This window comes from Hippoglossus hippoglossus, chromosome 2 (assembly GCF_009819705.1).
Source record: "Hippoglossus hippoglossus isolate fHipHip1 chromosome 2, fHipHip1.pri, whole genome shotgun sequence".
Lineage (NCBI taxonomy): Eukaryota > Metazoa > Chordata > Actinopteri > Pleuronectiformes > Pleuronectidae > Hippoglossus > Hippoglossus hippoglossus.
This window is the reverse complement of record NC_047152.1, coordinates 9,915,758-9,931,564: the sequence shown is the minus strand read 5'-3', so window position 1 is coordinate 9,931,564 and position 15,807 is coordinate 9,915,758. Positions and strand designations below refer to the sequence as shown.

Here is a 15,807-nt window from a genome sequence, read left to right as displayed (position 1 = left end):
ATGAAGCTCGGGAACAGGGGGAAGGAGAAGCAGCTGAGGCATATTAACAAAGAGTCATCAAAGCCCGTCAGAGGACGTGTCCCGTTTGCACTCTGTTTGAACGTCTTCTCACCACTGGGCTCTGCTCCTGCTCGGATCATTCAAAGGGGAGATTACAGAGCTGCAGCGGCGTCTCTCTCTGCAATAAGTGAGAAAGTGGGACATCAGCAGTGAGACTCAGCACAGTTCCAATCAATACGGGCCCTGTGGTCTCTCTGACGACGGCGATCATCATCACCGTGCACGGGAATGCCAGCGTGTTTGCTGCCAGCGTGTTTGGGCTCAGCAGAAGGTCAACAGCAGATTGACGTGGCGTTTCCATGGCAACCACATGTGTGTAAACTGGGATCATGTGTTTGTTTCTGGAGTCGTCAGCGAAAGAAATGATGAAAAAGGGTTTGAGATGAGTCTTTTATAGACTCTGCGTGTTCCATATACTGGATTTACACTCAAAATATGCACATGACCGGACTCAATAAATAAAATATGATGTATTGTTGTAGTTCTACCAGATCAGACCAGATCATTTTGTCACGGTTAAGTTGTAATAAAGTAAGAATAAACATTTCTATATTCAAACTCGCTCCCTAAAGGTTTTATTGTAATTTATTCAAATTTTGCTGTAAAGTAAGTGGAAGTGTGAAATCTGCTCCGAGTCCTTGTTGATGCTTTGAATCTGAACTATGAATTTTGTTGTTTTTGTTAAATCTCAAGAGTGAGAGATTTATTATTAACGCTTCTCCGTCGACACAACGTGAATCTGAGCTCGTGTGTATTTATTAATGTGTCTTTTTACAAAGAGAATTAAATTTATATTTTAACAGTAAAGATTTTACATTAAGAATTTAAAAAAGTCACACACACATATTGTGAAATAAATAAAAAGGCACAAGAGGAAACAGCTGGTTGATTATTTAAAAAGAAATAAAAAGAGCTGTAGTTCCACCGCCGCCGCAGCAGGTGGCAGCACCGCGCTGACTGACGCCACATTGATACTTGTAGCCGAGGAAGCTTCATCAGCTGTGCAGACCGGAAGCTGCAGCGTGTGAGTTGCTTTGTTTTTATTAATATTATCCATCGATTAACTACCGTTTTATTTTACACTGCACTTTCGCGACTTTGTTAGAAAGTCCCGGTGTTAGCGGCGGCTAGCTTTAGCAGCTAAGCTAGCTGGAGGCTGCGGCTAGCTGTGGTGTGTGTGCGCGCGCGTGTGTGTGGGGGTCTCCTGACTCGTACATCTGATTTATGCTCCGTTATCAAATCTATAACTCACAATTCTCCGCTTTATTCCCCTTCCCGTCTCCCGGGCTTCACCTCTCTGTTTTTATCTGACCCACATCGGCAGTAAACGATCTTCATCTTCATCGTCCTCCTCCTCCTCCTCCTCCAGTGACCATGGACACCAGGGCTGTGAAGAACCCGTATCCGGACTATGATGGCAACTCGTCGCAGCTCTTCGACGCCCAGGGAAAGGTAACGTGCACGGGGATAGTGTGCGTTTGTGTGGATTTGTGCATTCGGGTCTTTGTGTGTCTTTGGGTCTTTTGTGTGTCTTTTGTGTCTTTGTCTCCACCCCCCCCACCCACCCACCCTGAGTGTCCTGTGTCTCCGTCCTCCAGCTCACCCCAGAGTTCAGCCAGAGACTGAGCCGGAAGGTGAGCGAGCTCCTGTCCATCATGGAGAACGGGCTGAAGTCTGCGGATCCCAGAGACTGCACCATGTACACGGGCTGGGCAGGTGATGCAGTTACACAAACCAACCACTACCTCTGAATCGCCAGCTCTCTGATTTGGAGACACAACGTGATGAAATGTTTGTTTAAAATTCAAACCAGCTGATGTAGATTTACAGTATCAGGGAGTTAACATTCAGATTAAATCCATCAGCCTCTTTATTTAATCAAATTAAGTCCTAAAATCTGATTGGCGCTTGTCCGTTTGCCTCACTTCCTGTCCGTTGGCCTCACTTCCTGTCCGTGCGTCTCCAGGCGTCGCTCTGCTCTACCTGCACCTCCACAGCGTGTTCCAGGAGGAGTCCTTCCTCCACAGGGCCCTGGACTACGTCAGCCACAGCCTGAAGTGTCTGACCCGGCGCCATGATGTCACCTTCCTGTGCGGGGACAGCGGGCCGCTGGCCGTGGCCGCCGTGGTCTACTTCCGCCTGCAGAGGCCGCATGAGGCCGACGAGTGCATCAACCGGTTAGTTCAGAACAAGCACACTAGTTAAAGCTCATATATATAAATGTATATATGTATATTAAAATGTTCGTACAGATGAGGATCATTTTATTTAAATAATTAATTGTACACAGTTATTTTTAAGTGATGCTTCTGACTCTTGAGTTCTGTGTCTTTTCTTTTCTCAGACTGCTGCAGTTTCACCAGACGGTGGTGCAGGGATCGGGGGGGCTGCCCGACGAGCTGCTCTACGGTCGAATGGGCTTCCTCTACTCCCTCGTCTTCATCAACCAGCAGCTGGGGCAGGACAGGATCCCGCTGCAGTACATCCAGCAGGTGGGTCCGAGCCGTCTGAGGCGAGCGCTCCTTGGGAGGAAGGGTCTGGATTTAAGTTGTTTGAACGACAGGAACCAAAGAGTCTGGAAAAGAAAAACTGGAGGAAATAAAACAGAGTATATTGAGTGAATTCCAGGTTCTAAACCTGCTTCTCTAACTTCTCGATCACTTCCCAACAGTCTGGGTTTTTTGCCGTTTGGCTTTAATTTGCTCCGTCTTACAAATATCGATGTCCGATGTCTCTAATTTTTGCCTCATTGATTTCTCTCACTCGCGCAGATTAGATGTTTCTGAGATGTGTTGTTTCCAATCCTCAGATCAGCGAGAGCGTGCTGGCGTCGGGCGAGCACCTCAGCAGGAAGTTCAGGTTCCAGAACCAGAGCCCTCTGATGTACGAGTGGTACCAGGAGCAGTACGTTGGCGCCGCACACGGACTCGCGGGCATCTACTACTTCCTCATGCAGGTAAAGACGGATCTGATCAGTAACCATCACAACTTACCAGAGCCCACGATGAGAAGAATTCATTATTTTGTTTGACGAATCCTCCAAATCGTAAAAAGTGAATTAATCGATTGGTTGATTGATTAAAGAAGTAATTGTTCCAGCTGTAAAGTCGGTGTTGATTCCCCCTGTCCCTCGCAGCCGGGCTTCGTCTCTGCGGTGGAACACGTGCACCGGCTGGTGAAACCAAGCGTCGACCACGTCTGCCGACTCAAGTTGGCGTCTGGAAACTACCCCCCCTGCATCGGCGACGACAGAGACCTGCTGGTGCACTGGTGCCACGGCTCGCCGGGCATCGTCTACACGCTCCTGCAGGCGCACAGGGTAACGAGCAGTCAGCCTCTCAAAGTCACTCATGGGTTTTCTACTGTCAGAGAATGAAGGGGTTTTATTTGAGGAGTCATAGTCCCATCTAGTGGTCGTGTTTAGTTCTAATCTCACCTGATGGTTTAGTCCATTTTCTTCCTGCTTCTTTCAAATTAAAGATGAAAAGGTGATTTTATTTAACTGATAAATAATGTGTTTCTCTTCTGCTGTCAGGAGTTTGACATTTTCACAAAAAATAACCTTAAATTTGAAAACTAGGGTCCATTAAAAAAAACTCTCCACAGTTTAGTGTCTGATGTTTCCTAAGTTAAGTGTTTCCAGCGTTCCCCCATCATTCACACAAACATAGACATATTTTCTGTTATGTCACTTGATTTCCAGGCCTTTGGAGAAACTCAGTACCTGTACGACGCCCTCCAGTGTGGAGAAGTGGTTTGGCGCTGGGGCTTGCTGAAGAAGGGCTACGGGCTGTGTCACGGTGCAGCGGGTAACGCCTACACCTTCCTGGCTCTGTACCGGCAAACCCGGGATCCAAGGCACCTTCACAGAGCCTGCATGGTGAGACTGTGTGATATAATAATAACTGTTAATAATCTGAGTGCAGCGTTCACACAGTGCAGCAGCTGTTTGAGTGATGAGGATGTTTGTGATTGGGTTCGAGCTGAAACATTTAAATAAGAAAATCAAGGCAAAGGTTTAATTTCACAGTCAAGGTCAAGTTTCTGTTTTTCACAGTGAGCTGAAGTATTTCTCTGCTTTTTAAAGGATTTAACTGCATCTATAGACGTGATTATTAATCATGCAAATTGGGTTTTGCTCAGTAACTGTGACGTGCTGCTGATTCCAGGGATGATCGAGCGTGTGAGACTCAGGTTCTTCTGTGTTTCCTGACAATAGTCTGGTGGTTGTCTGTTTTGAGGCGGCGGTGCGGTGGCGAGCTCTGTGGACACGCTCCAGGTGGCACAGCTCCCACGTGTGCTTTAATTAATATGAATCTATTCATAGAGGATGGAAATAGTCTCTTCAGATGTCGCTAAGCTCCGTTACATGCTCCCGCTGCAACCCAGTGACATTGTGGTCAAAACCTGATCCCGCCACAGATGCTCGGATTTCACTGAGACGAGCACAACTTTGAGCAGTTGTTGACATTGCTCGCTGTTCTCCGGAGACGTTCGGCTACAACGTTCTGCAGCGACACGCCAGGAATCATATTGTGACACCGCCTCTCTCTCTCTCTCTCTCTCTCTCTCTCTCTTTACAGTTTGCCGACTGGTGCATGAACTACGGCCAACATGGCTGCCGAACTCCGGACACTCCCTTCTCCCTTTTTGAAGGTAATTTATGACCATCACAAGTTATGAATAGACCAGTGTTTGTAAATCATGTGTTTCTGTGAATGAAACAATCCTGAAATAAGTTTGCCTGTTGTGTTTAACTCGTTCTACTCAGAAAGTCCCACTTGCTGTGTTTGTTGGTGTTTGACAAACATAATTAGAGACTGATTCCAATATCCTGTTTCTGGACGATAATAAAAACTGCTTATTTACATTACATTTAACTCTATCCTATCAAATAAAAGGCTTATGGTCCAGAAAGTCAGCATCATATCTGTAACCTCACGACGTCACTTCCTGTTTGCAGGCATGGCGGGCACCATCTACTTCCTGGCCGACATTCTGCAGCCCATGAAGGCGAGGTTCCCAGCCTTCGAAGTGTGACAGCTTCCACACAGAAGAAGATCCGTCTTCCTGCTGTCTGTCGCACTCGTGCATGAGAACACTGCGTCCATCTGGGTAAATAATAAACAGAGACTCCACAAGCAACTCGCCGGCTGGCGTTGACTCCTGCTTCAAGTTTCTGCTGCTGTTAACTATCTTATCTCATTTCTTAATTATCTCTTAATGTATGTGAAAGCTGAGAGTTCCCTTCATGTGTATTCATTTAACTCAATATGGTGGCGTCCTCTAGGGCCTAACCCGAGGGCTGCAGGAAACTCACTTTCAATTAAGTAAAAGTTGTTTTGTTAAAGTTGTAAAGCAGTATATTTCATTTATTCTGTAAATTTGTTACATTAAAAAAGAAATAAATGCTTTACGTTGATATTATGTGAGAAACGTCATCAGTAAATATACTCCCAGTGCACTAAATAAAACCCAGTGTCCTGTCCTCTGCTCTGTGTGGACAATAAAACCGTGTGTTTTTACAACCTTTGCTCTGTCGTGGATTTCACCCAAAATGACACGAGGGGGCAGCAGAGAGCCACCTGACCTCTGACCCTCACCGTGACACGAGTCTGACTTTATACGAATCATCAGTGTGTATTTGTGAAGACGTTGTATAAAAGTGTATGAACTGACCTGCTGTGGCTCGGTTATGTAACGAGTAAACACTCGACGCGTCACGTGACACCGAGAAGTGTCTGAAATCCTCCGGCCCGTCCTCCATGTGACACTTGGCTCAGCTGCTCCGCTCTCTACTCCAAATAAGGCTCACGTAACACCCTGAAAACCAGGCAGCGACACAATGCGCTCTTTTTTAAGCCCCCTGCCCCGGCTTCTTTGTGACCTGAGGGGAAGGTGACCGTACCGGAGAGCCGTGAAGAGTGGGAGCAATCATTTTCTCCTCCCCCACCCCCTCCTTGTCATCTCCGCACATCGTAGGAGAAACCCAACACCTTACAGGAGTAAAAATAGTGCTCATCTGTCCCGGGGTGTGGCATCACTTCACCTACTCCTACAAAAGTCCTCAGACGCCTGACGTTCAGCACTAAACTGATCAGATCTGCTGCAGCATGAAATATCTCATCCTCTGCTCGTGTGTTTATCTATAGATTCACTGCTCCTCCTTCCAAAATGCCTTTCTGACACTTTTAACAAACAGTAAGCGAAACAATCGGGTCACAATTTGAAACTTTAAACTTTAACTAACATCACTTGCAAAGACGCAGATACATGACGATCTATTTACTGCAGGTAAATATTATCTATTATCTATCTCTATCAGAACATAACTGTTAATTGATATTAATTAGTGACTTGAAACCTGTTCCCTGATCAGTTTAGTGGGAGTGAAGTGCAGAGCTGCTTATTCCCGATGCAGCCTGCGTCTCAGAAGCCCCGAAGCTTCAGTGTCGTTAAAATCAAATTCACCGGGATTAAAGAACATGCAGCGTTTTACGGCTGCGCTCGCAAACACCGTAAAAACAAGTGACATAAAGAAGCTGCAAGAACTCTGAGCATAAACGTGCAGCGACCTACAATATGTGGGTCATATCTCCAGTCATAACAAATAATGGGAAGCAGCATTAAACGCATGAGGGGCTGAGATGATGAGATGGCGTCCGGCGTGGTCGTTCAAGTCTTTATCTGTGTAACATAAACGTTGTAATCACCTCCCAGATGCTTCTGGCTCTTTCCGGAGCTTTCAGCTGCGACACGGTTGAAAGCTCCGGAACCAATGGGGCCTTGAGTTGAGGCTCCAGCACCAGATTTCTACTGAAGCTGCAGAAATACAATAAACCACAACAGCTATAAAACACTTTATAGAGTTTGATTAATCTGTGCAAACACTCTTAGAAGTTCAGCTACAGAATTCTTTCACTTTCCATCGTCTCCATTATTTCATCTGTTGCACATAATGGTCCACAAACCACATGTTTGTGTTCTAAACCAAAAGGTTTCAAGTCCAATCCCTAATTATACTTTTTCAGATCTCGACCGAGTGGAATCTACATTTCGTGTGTTTTTTTCCCGGCTGTTATTTCACCATAAGAGGAGGAGCAGTCCCCCTGTTTAAAAATACCACCTTGTAAAGGAGCTCTCTGGACCTGGAGCCCCTCTGAAGTGAGGCAGCTGGGATCTCTGCATTTACACCAACACGCATCAACGATACAGAACACACAACGTTACTCATGTCCAATCAATGACACCCATTTGCTTTGAATCCATAAACGAGTTATAACGAGTTTGAAATCTCCGGAAGCAGTGACACAGTTTCTCCTGCCGTCTAAAAATAACCCCGTCCCCTTCTAAAGGCCGACTCCCCCTGTTCCCGAGGACGCTCAGCTCTTCTTTCCGTTTGCCCTAAGAAAGTTAAAGAAGTTCCAACGTGTCACCTGATCCGCCTCATTAGCATACGTGACATCACAGGGCCGGGTTAAATAAGAGGGGGGCTCGGATCCTGGCTCAGGACCAGTCTGTCTTGGGACTTCAGCTTCTCGCCTCCTTTCTTTCCGCTCCTCCAGCTCCTACTCTGCAAAAATGGTGTGTACCATGTTGTGTTTTTCTTCTGGACCTGTTGGGTGGGGTGGTGCCGATGGAGATACCTTTTTTATTTTTTTAAATCCGACCGAGGGGCTGATTCTTTTCTGAGTTTGGATTTCAACTTTTCTAAATAAGCCCGAACCTGGAACTGAAATCGAGCTGACGTCTTTAATTCAGCTCTGAAAAACTTAGAAATAAATCTGTGAAGATTTCAAGGCTGATATTTGCACCCGAGCCCAAGAACCCAGGCCTTGAAATACATTCAGACATAGACTTGTTTAAAATGTTTAGAATTCTCCATCTTTGGCTGATAAATTCCTAGATTCTGCTTAATTAATAAATGTTACATGAACTGCATTTCATCTGTTTATTCTCTAAACTCATAAATCACTTGTTTTCATTCATTTCCCTGTGTGTCCCTGTGTCTGTACGTGTGTGTTTCCATGTGACAGACTGAGTTCTCACCGGAAGAGGTTGCTGGTAAGTGAAGAAGACTCATCCTGCACAGATAACACAAATCCCACATTTCCTTTACGACAGCAGCAGCAGGCGGGAGCGTGTCCTCTGATGTCCCCCTCACCTCCGTCTGTCGTTTTTTATTCCATCTGCCGGGTCGTCTCGTCGTTTGGTCCAAAGTGAAGCTGCTGAAAGCTGCAGAGTCGTGCGTGTCGTTCTTGTCCAGTTGTCGCCACACATCTGATATCAGTCTATTCTAAGACTGCGGGGCCTTGTGTCGCGGGCCCCTGTGGCCCTTACACAGCAGAAGTGCTAATCCACGGGGCCGAGGTCTAAGGTGCAAACCCAGCGGCGTCCTCTTACACACGGAATCCACAGAGCTCCATCCTGAGCCTTTTGTTCAGTGTGGACACAGTAGTTGTGGTTCTGCAATGCAAACGTTGCTCATTTGACATATTTTGGACATCGTGTCCCCCGTTAAATGAGACCAGAACGACATTTTTGTATAAAAGCTTTTATTTCATTGTCAAATTTCCTTCGATTACTCGTCTTTATTCCCCCCCGAAGCAGAGGAAGTGCTTCCTCTGTACATTCTGAGGCGCTGGGTTGCGTAGCCGTGGATGAAACGCAGGTCTGGCTGGACGAGGTGTTGATTACACCGTGCGCAGCATTCTCATGTGTAACTGGAGCGATGATGCCTCTATATGGCCCGGGCCTCGGTCAGGGAGGATCACTTTGCTCCCAGTGTCGCCCCAAATGCAAGCAGAGGCAGGAATGGAGGGTGGGGTGCAGGGGGTCAGGTGGGGGGGTGGGAGGTACAGCTGCTCCCGCTGCTGCCGATCAGAAACCACATTCATCTGTCAGAGGGGTCAGAAGGAGTTGACTTCCTGGTCGGATTCAGACACACCATACAACACACCCTCAGCTGTCGCTCCCAGTTAACTTAGAACAAAGACGGAAGAATGCAGCGTTCGATTCCGGGGCCACAGCTGAAACCCGCTTATAGAAAGAACAGAAAATCCAAAGTGGATCTCATGGACATAAAACATCACAAGCACCGATGGTGTCTCAAATAAAACGACTTTACTGCAACACAAAGCAGATTAGTTTTCATTCCCTGAAGCCTCAACAGATTCAATTTAAACATTTGCAAATTCCCCTCCGGCCGTTGTCCTCAGCGCCTTTTGTTCCTATAAGCAAAACCCACAACTTCTCAAAGCGAACATTCAAATTCACATGTTTTTATGTCTCTGTCTGCGTCAGAATTCCGTAACTCAAGCTTCTCTCTTCTCTCCTCAGACTTCAAGGAGTCCTTTGGTCTCTTCGACAGAATTGGTGACAGCCAGGTGGCCTTCAACCAGGTGCCCGACATCATGCGCGCCCTGGGCCAGAACCCCACCAACAAGGACGTCATCAAAATCCTGGGCAACCCCTCCGCTGACGGTGAGACGCCCGAACAAGACGAATACGAGTTATCAGGTCAATGAGCGTGAAAACGGTGTATTGAGTTTGTGTTGTGATTCCGCAGACATGGCCAACAAGAGGCTCAGCTTCGATGACTTCATGCCCATGCTCAAACTGGTCGACGCCCTCCCCAAGGGAAGCTACGACGACTACGTTGAGGGTCTGCGCGTCTTCGACAAGGAGGGCAACGGCACAGTCATGGGCGCTGAGCTGCGCATCGTGCTGTCCACTCTGGGTGAGTCTCAAGTCGCCTGTCTCCAAATATAGACGGAGCACAAATAGAGTTTGCTTAGCGTGCGCAGAATGTGAGCATGAACCTGACACGGCTCCTCATGTGGCTGCAGGAGAGAAGATGACCGAGCCCGAGATCGACTCCCTCATGACCGGGCAGGAGGACGAGAACGGCAGCGTGCACTATGAGGGTGAGCTCCATTTCCCAGCATGCTTCTCTTCTCTTCTTGACTTCTTTCATATGATACTGAAGCTTTGATTGGTCTCCTTGCAGCTTTCGTCAAGCACATCATGTCTGTGTAAGAGGCCGGCAGCGGGAGTGCTGAAGAAGCTGTAGCTCGCTACAGACAGCCCACAGTGTCCCGGACATCCACACTGTTTCAAAGACCAACCAAGGAAAGACAAGGACTATGTACAAGGGATGTTGAAGCAAACCCATCTTGTTAATTTTGTTTTCCTGTAAACTTCGTCTCAAGCCCTCCTTCTCTCGGGACGTGACCACCACCACCACCTCTCCGCTGTAGACCCCCCCCCACCCCCCACCCCCACCTGGCTTCTCCTCCCCCCAGGGCGCGTCTCCACTCTCTGCATGGGGTGAGGAACGGGGGAGAAGGGGTGACCGCTCATCAAGTGAGGGTAGATCCCTCCCTTCCCACCGCCACCTCATTCAGTCACGCCACCACTGGCCCAGCAAAACCTAAGGTGCTGGAGATCGGGCGTGGAACGACCGCCAAAAGTCCCCCCCCCCCCCCCGAAAAGTTTTCTTTATTTCCACTCTGTTCATGTCAGAATAAACTTTTCCAACGTACATCCCATCTGGGTTGACTCTTGATCTCTCATTGACCTCCAGCCCAAAACCAAACAGCACACTCAGCCTCTTGGAGAATAAAGAATTCATAAATATTAAAACATGTTCAGTAAAGTGGAGATTTTGCTGCTTCAGCCTCATTTTGTGTTTTTAAAGTCTAATTCTCTTCATTCAGGTTATTTTCTATATTGACACTGAACTCAGGTCGTTTTCTTAACTGTTGCATAAGCTACATAATGAAAATATATATTTATATTAAGACAGGAAGAAAAATACATTTACAGTGTAAAGAGGAAACATTCAAGCCTCACACTGCTGCTTTATTCCATCCTTATGAAAATGTATTGAAATATTTAAACCCCATAAACATTTTGGGGTTCCAGCTCTATAGACCCACATCCAGGCTACATCACATATAGTTGTGTTTTCTTTTGCTTGGTTCCTAATTTAAATGAAATGAATCAGACATATTGAAGTAGCTGCCACAATAAGAGCTGCTTCCTCTCATGTTTCCTCTAACGTAGGAAACACCGTCCTGTAGGAAAGGAGGAGATGATGTCGTCCCACAAGAACATTTATTCTTTATGTTCAAATTCAAGTCAAAGATTGTGACACTTAAAAAGATAAATCACAAGATTCATCAAACAAACAAGCCGGAAGGTCATATTATCTTAATTATGAAAATGAATTAGATGCACATTATACATGCAGAACATAAATCTACAGTTTGTTGTTCCAAGGTTTTCTAATCTTTTTGAATAGATCTCACAACGTACATTAGATAAATCAATAGATTTATGATAAAAAGCCTTTTCCTCAGGTTGTTAGTAAGTTATATATAAGTTCATGAAATCATGCAAAGAAATTGTACAGTGTCATGAAATAGGAATAATCATTTATATGTAATATTTGTATTAAATTGAATGTTATAATAATCAGTTCGTTTTTAATTTGTCAACAGGATTCAATGTCACTGTACTTGTCCTCTGTTATAAATAAAGATCATTTAAATAATAAGAGCCCATCTTGAATTTCAGTCTGGTTTTCATTTTGTATGTTTTTATCTTTCATTGACTTTGATGTTTTCCATTTACATTACAAAAATAATAGAATAATGATGTTTTTATTTATTTCATAACGGTTTTCTTTATTTCCCGATCTCGCGAGACTTCCTCCCAACCCGGAAGTGTCTGCAGAGACAGTAGAATCCGTCCACGTCCTGTTCGTGTTGTTCTTTTCCATCATGTCGCTGAGCCACAGGATTAAATGTGGATTTCTGAAGATGAGAAACGTCTTCGGACGAACTTCCGTGTTTCCTGCGACGACCTCCAGGTCCCACGTGTCGTTTCTATCACTTTGAACTTTGTCCTGTGAAAGTTTGCTTTGTTGTGAAAGGATCAAATATCGTGAACAAGCGTTTGTTACGGTCATGTATGAAAGTTTAACTTTGTGTTGATAAGATATTAGTTTGTATGATATTAGTTTAACTTCTTGAGTCTTTGTTCACGAAGGTAAATGTCGAATAAAGGTCAAACCTCTGACACGCTGCCCTTATTTTGAAAAGTAAATACACAGGGAGCTTTAATTTGAAAATCCAAATAAAGAAAAAGTTTTTTAAACAGCAAGAAAGTAAAATTACTCTAAGTAACGTATTTATGTAAAAGCAGAAAAAGTTTACAGCTTTAAGAATCTACCTCATTTCTTTTTCTTGATAGTTTTATTTTATTATATTTAATTATTGTAATATATATCTATAGATATATATAGATATATATTAATAGACTGCCCAATCTTCTTAAAATCAACATCTCTTTTCTATATGTCTACTGTGCAATGTGTATTTTTATATTTCCCGTGTTTATATTACAAGTTTACTTATTTATCACTTGTGGGACTATCGAGGATTATTTTATTTTCCCTATTTATCTAATCTAATAATTTGTGTGATCAGACTCCATAGTCAGGCCCAGGACTCCGGTCCGTCTTCCCACTCAATCCGTCCCGAGACGTCCAGCGCTAAGAACATGATGGACATCGGGACGCGGCGCATCTTCGACGAGGACCACGACCTCTTCAGACAGAACGTGCGGCGCTTCTTTCAAGAGGAAGTGGTCCCGCACCACACGGAGTAGGTCCCGGGTTCCTGTCGACATCACAGAGTCAAACTGAGACCAAGCAGAGACGGATGTAAAGTGATGTAAACTCTTGTTCCAGGTGGGAGAAGGCCGGTCAGGTGAGCCGGGAGCTGTGGGAGAAGGCCGGGGAGCAAGGCCTGCTGGGAATATTGATCGCGGAGGAGCACGGTGGCGTCGGAGGAGACCTGTTTTCTGCCGCCGTCGTGTGGGAGGAGCAGTGAGTTGCACCTAAACTCAAAAACACGTCTGAGTTCAAACACTGACTTTTATATTAAGATTTATGCTTTTGTCCCGATTCTAGAATGTACTGCAACTGCACCGGCCCGGGTTTCGCCCTCCACTCCGACATCGTCCTGCCGTACATCGCCAACTACGGCAGCAAGGAGCAGATTGAACGCTTCATTCCAGACATGACTGCTGGGAAAAGCATAGCTGCGATCGGGATGACTGAGCCGGGAGCCGGCAGGTCAGGAAGCACCACGGAGGAAACGTTAGAGAAACCATGACGCAGCTTTCGTGACCTCTCTCTCTCCTCAGTGACCTCCAGGGTGTGAGGACGTACGCCAAGAGGGACGGCAGCGACTGGATTCTCAACGGCAACAAGGTGTTCATCAGCAACGGGTGGATGTGCGACGCGGTGGTTGTCGTGACCGTGACGGATCAGGAGGCGAAGGCGGCCGCACACGGCATCAGTCTGTTCCTGGTGGAGGACGGCATGAAGGGCTTCCAGAAAGGACGCAAGCTGGAGAAGATCGGACTGAAGGCTCAGGTGCTGACGACCGGTGTTTCCTTCAGTCGTCTACACATCCTGAGAGAAGTCGTACAGAGGTTTGAATCTATTTCTTCCTTTCAAAGGACACGGCTGAGCTGTTCTTCGAGGACGTGCGGCTGCCGGCGGACGCTCTGCTGGGGGAAGTCAACAAGGGGTTTTACTACCTGATGAACGAACTTCCTCAGGTGACAGAAACACGTGAAACAAACATTTGACTTTCTCCTTCCTGAGCTCAGTTAATCCCGTGTGTGTGTTTTGGAGCAGGAGCGCCTGGTGATCGCCGTCATGGCCATCGCGAGCTGTGAGTTCATGTTTGAGGAAACCAGGAACTACGTGATGCAGAGGAAAGCGTTCGGCAAGACCATCGCTCACCTGCAGGTGTGTAACGGCTAACGACCAGTGTCTCCATCGCCTCCCGTTAGTGTGAGAAGATCTGAACGTCTCACTTTCCTCCTCAGACTGTGCAGCACAAGCTCGCAGAGCTGAAAACTGAGATCTGCGTGGGCCGAGCCTTCATTGATAACTGCCTCCAGCTCCACGCTGAGAAACGCCTGGACGCCTCCACCGCCTCCATGGCCAAGTTCTGGTGAGAGTGTGTTTTCAACCAGCTTCTCACAAATTGGCCAAGTTTCTGCTGTGGGCTGAAGTCCTCACGCTGTGTGTCCTCTCCAGGGCGTCTGAACTCCAGAACAAAGTCGCCACTCAGTGCCTCCAGCTCCACGGAGGCTGGGGCTACATGTGGGAGTACCCCATCGCCAAGTAAGACTCATACCGTACACCAGGGGGCGCTGTGACCACGCCAAACATATTAATACGTTTTGTTCCCACAGGGCGTTTGTTGACTCCCGTATTCAGCCCATTTACGGAGGCACCAACGAGATCATGAAAGAACTCATCGGCCGCAGCATCGTCCGCCAGAATTGAGGGATCTGCAACTTGCTCCTGGAGGAAGTCAGGATGAGAAGTTGAGGAAGTTTGCAGCAGCAGTGGAAACAGGAGAAACTTTAAACTGAGGAAAGTTGTAATAAAAATGTAGTTTCGCACATTTTTAACACGTTCAGGGGTTTTGCAGCTCGGTGGCTTGTGTTGTGTGTGATATCGTTCTGTAACTCACATCATTAAGAACGTTCAACTGTATTGTTTTGCCACCTTTTAATTTATATTCCAAACCGACCTCATAAATATGTCTGAATATGTTTCATTATAATTCACACATAATTCTCTGGTACAATCAAATGTCATAACTTGCTCTGTTAAAGAAGGTGAAAGAAAAATCATGGATCTGTCTGATCTTAAGGTTGAAAAGACTTAGACATTTAGATCTTTGACATAACACTATATAATAAATAGTATACATAAATGAAATAATCAAACTAATGGTGCTATGTCCTGAGTACTGTCAAATGTAAATATCAGAAAATAAAAACTGAAACTCTGAACTCTGGTCTCATCTTTTGATTTTTAACTAATATCTTCAGTGTACATCAAAAAGAGAAATTGTTTTTTAAGTTTATGTATATTTGAATATTAAATATCCATTGTTATATTCCAGCATTTGTCAATGAGCTGGTGCTAAACAGTAAGCAGAGGTGTTATCACTGATACATTTGAGGAGCTTTAGTGTAGTTCTGATCTTATTTGCCCTCCTGGCGACTATAAAACCTCAAAAACAATTTTTCTGCTTCTTCCCCTTCACTCGTCCACGTTGTGGGTCAGAAGAGACGTTAGTTTGAATTTTAGGAGTCGATTAAAGTGTCGATTTAAAGGTTTGAAATGTTAAAGTCTACCTGCTGCTGCCATGCGACCTCTGCAGCTCATCCAGAAACCAGCAGCTCCACTGGTCTTTAACCTAAACTCACTCACACTCCCCAGCTCCCTTCACTGGTTACCAGTGGCTGCCTACATCTGTTTCAAAACACCAGTTCTTGGTACCGTGCTGTGAATGGACGGTGCTGTCCTGGCTCCTAAATGATGGAACCAGCTCCACAATGACATCAGGACAGAAAGTCTACATCTTCCAGCTCAAACTAAAAACACACCTCTTCAGACTACACCTTGAATAAAAGTCTAAACTAACAATGTAGTAGCACTGACATGTCACTTACTTCTAGCACTTTGTAGTTTGGCTTCTTGAAGAACTTGTACTTTCTTGATTCTTGTTGTTCTGGTTTGTTCCTCATGGTTGATGCAGCTCAATGAAATGTGATGTAAAACACCTGTGGAAGTAAAGAGCCTCCTGCAATGTGTGGTTCTCACCAGTAGAGGGAGCCAGATGCTCACACACAGGGGGCAGACAC

At 45.7% G+C, this 15,807-nt stretch overlaps 3 protein-coding genes and 1 long non-coding RNA gene across 4 annotated transcripts; 3 read left to right on the top strand and 1 right to left on the bottom strand.

Moving 5' to 3' along the window:
- The first annotated feature begins 1,017 nt into the window (after positions 1-1,017).
- Positions 1,018-5,588, top strand: lancl1 (LanC antibiotic synthetase component C-like 1 (bacterial)). Its single transcript, XM_034611407.1, has 10 exons — positions 1,018-1,084; positions 1,385-1,512; positions 1,659-1,776; positions 2,027-2,237; positions 2,405-2,552; positions 2,870-3,016; positions 3,197-3,379; positions 3,764-3,940; positions 4,644-4,716; positions 5,024-5,588. Exons 2-10 carry the CDS (start codon positions 1,435-1,437, stop codon positions 5,098-5,100), a joined length of 1,212 nt encoding a protein of 403 aa, XP_034467298.1. The 5' UTR covers positions 1,018-1,084; positions 1,385-1,434; the 3' UTR covers positions 5,101-5,588.
- Positions 2,507-3,852, bottom strand: LOC117776985. Its single transcript, XR_004616526.1, has 3 exons — positions 3,734-3,852; positions 3,497-3,516; positions 2,507-2,635 (listed from the first exon to the last, which is right to left on the bottom strand). It is a non-coding gene; the product is annotated as an uncharacterized LOC117776985 (long non-coding RNA).
- A 1,863-nt stretch (positions 5,589-7,451) lies between the features above and the next one.
- Positions 7,452-10,603, top strand: mylz3 (myosin, light polypeptide 3, skeletal muscle). The gene is made up of 6 exons (XM_034611419.1): positions 7,452-7,644; positions 8,097-8,124; positions 9,400-9,543; positions 9,629-9,799; positions 9,909-9,986; positions 10,070-10,603. Exons 1-6 carry the CDS (start codon positions 7,642-7,644, stop codon positions 10,096-10,098), a joined length of 453 nt encoding a protein of 150 aa, XP_034467310.1. The 5' UTR covers positions 7,452-7,641; the 3' UTR covers positions 10,099-10,603.
- A 1,182-nt stretch (positions 10,604-11,785) lies between these two features.
- acadl (acyl-CoA dehydrogenase long chain) lies at positions 11,786-14,566 on the top strand. Its single transcript, XM_034612894.1, has 10 exons — positions 11,786-11,935; positions 12,555-12,731; positions 12,818-12,955; positions 13,040-13,204; positions 13,276-13,507; positions 13,594-13,695; positions 13,775-13,888; positions 13,969-14,096; positions 14,183-14,269; positions 14,341-14,566. The coding sequence occupies exons 1-10, from the start codon at positions 11,847-11,849 to the stop codon at positions 14,432-14,434; spliced, it is 1,326 nt and encodes a 441-aa protein (XP_034468785.1). The 5' UTR covers positions 11,786-11,846; the 3' UTR covers positions 14,435-14,566.
- The last annotated feature ends 1,241 nt before the right edge of the window (positions 14,567-15,807 follow it).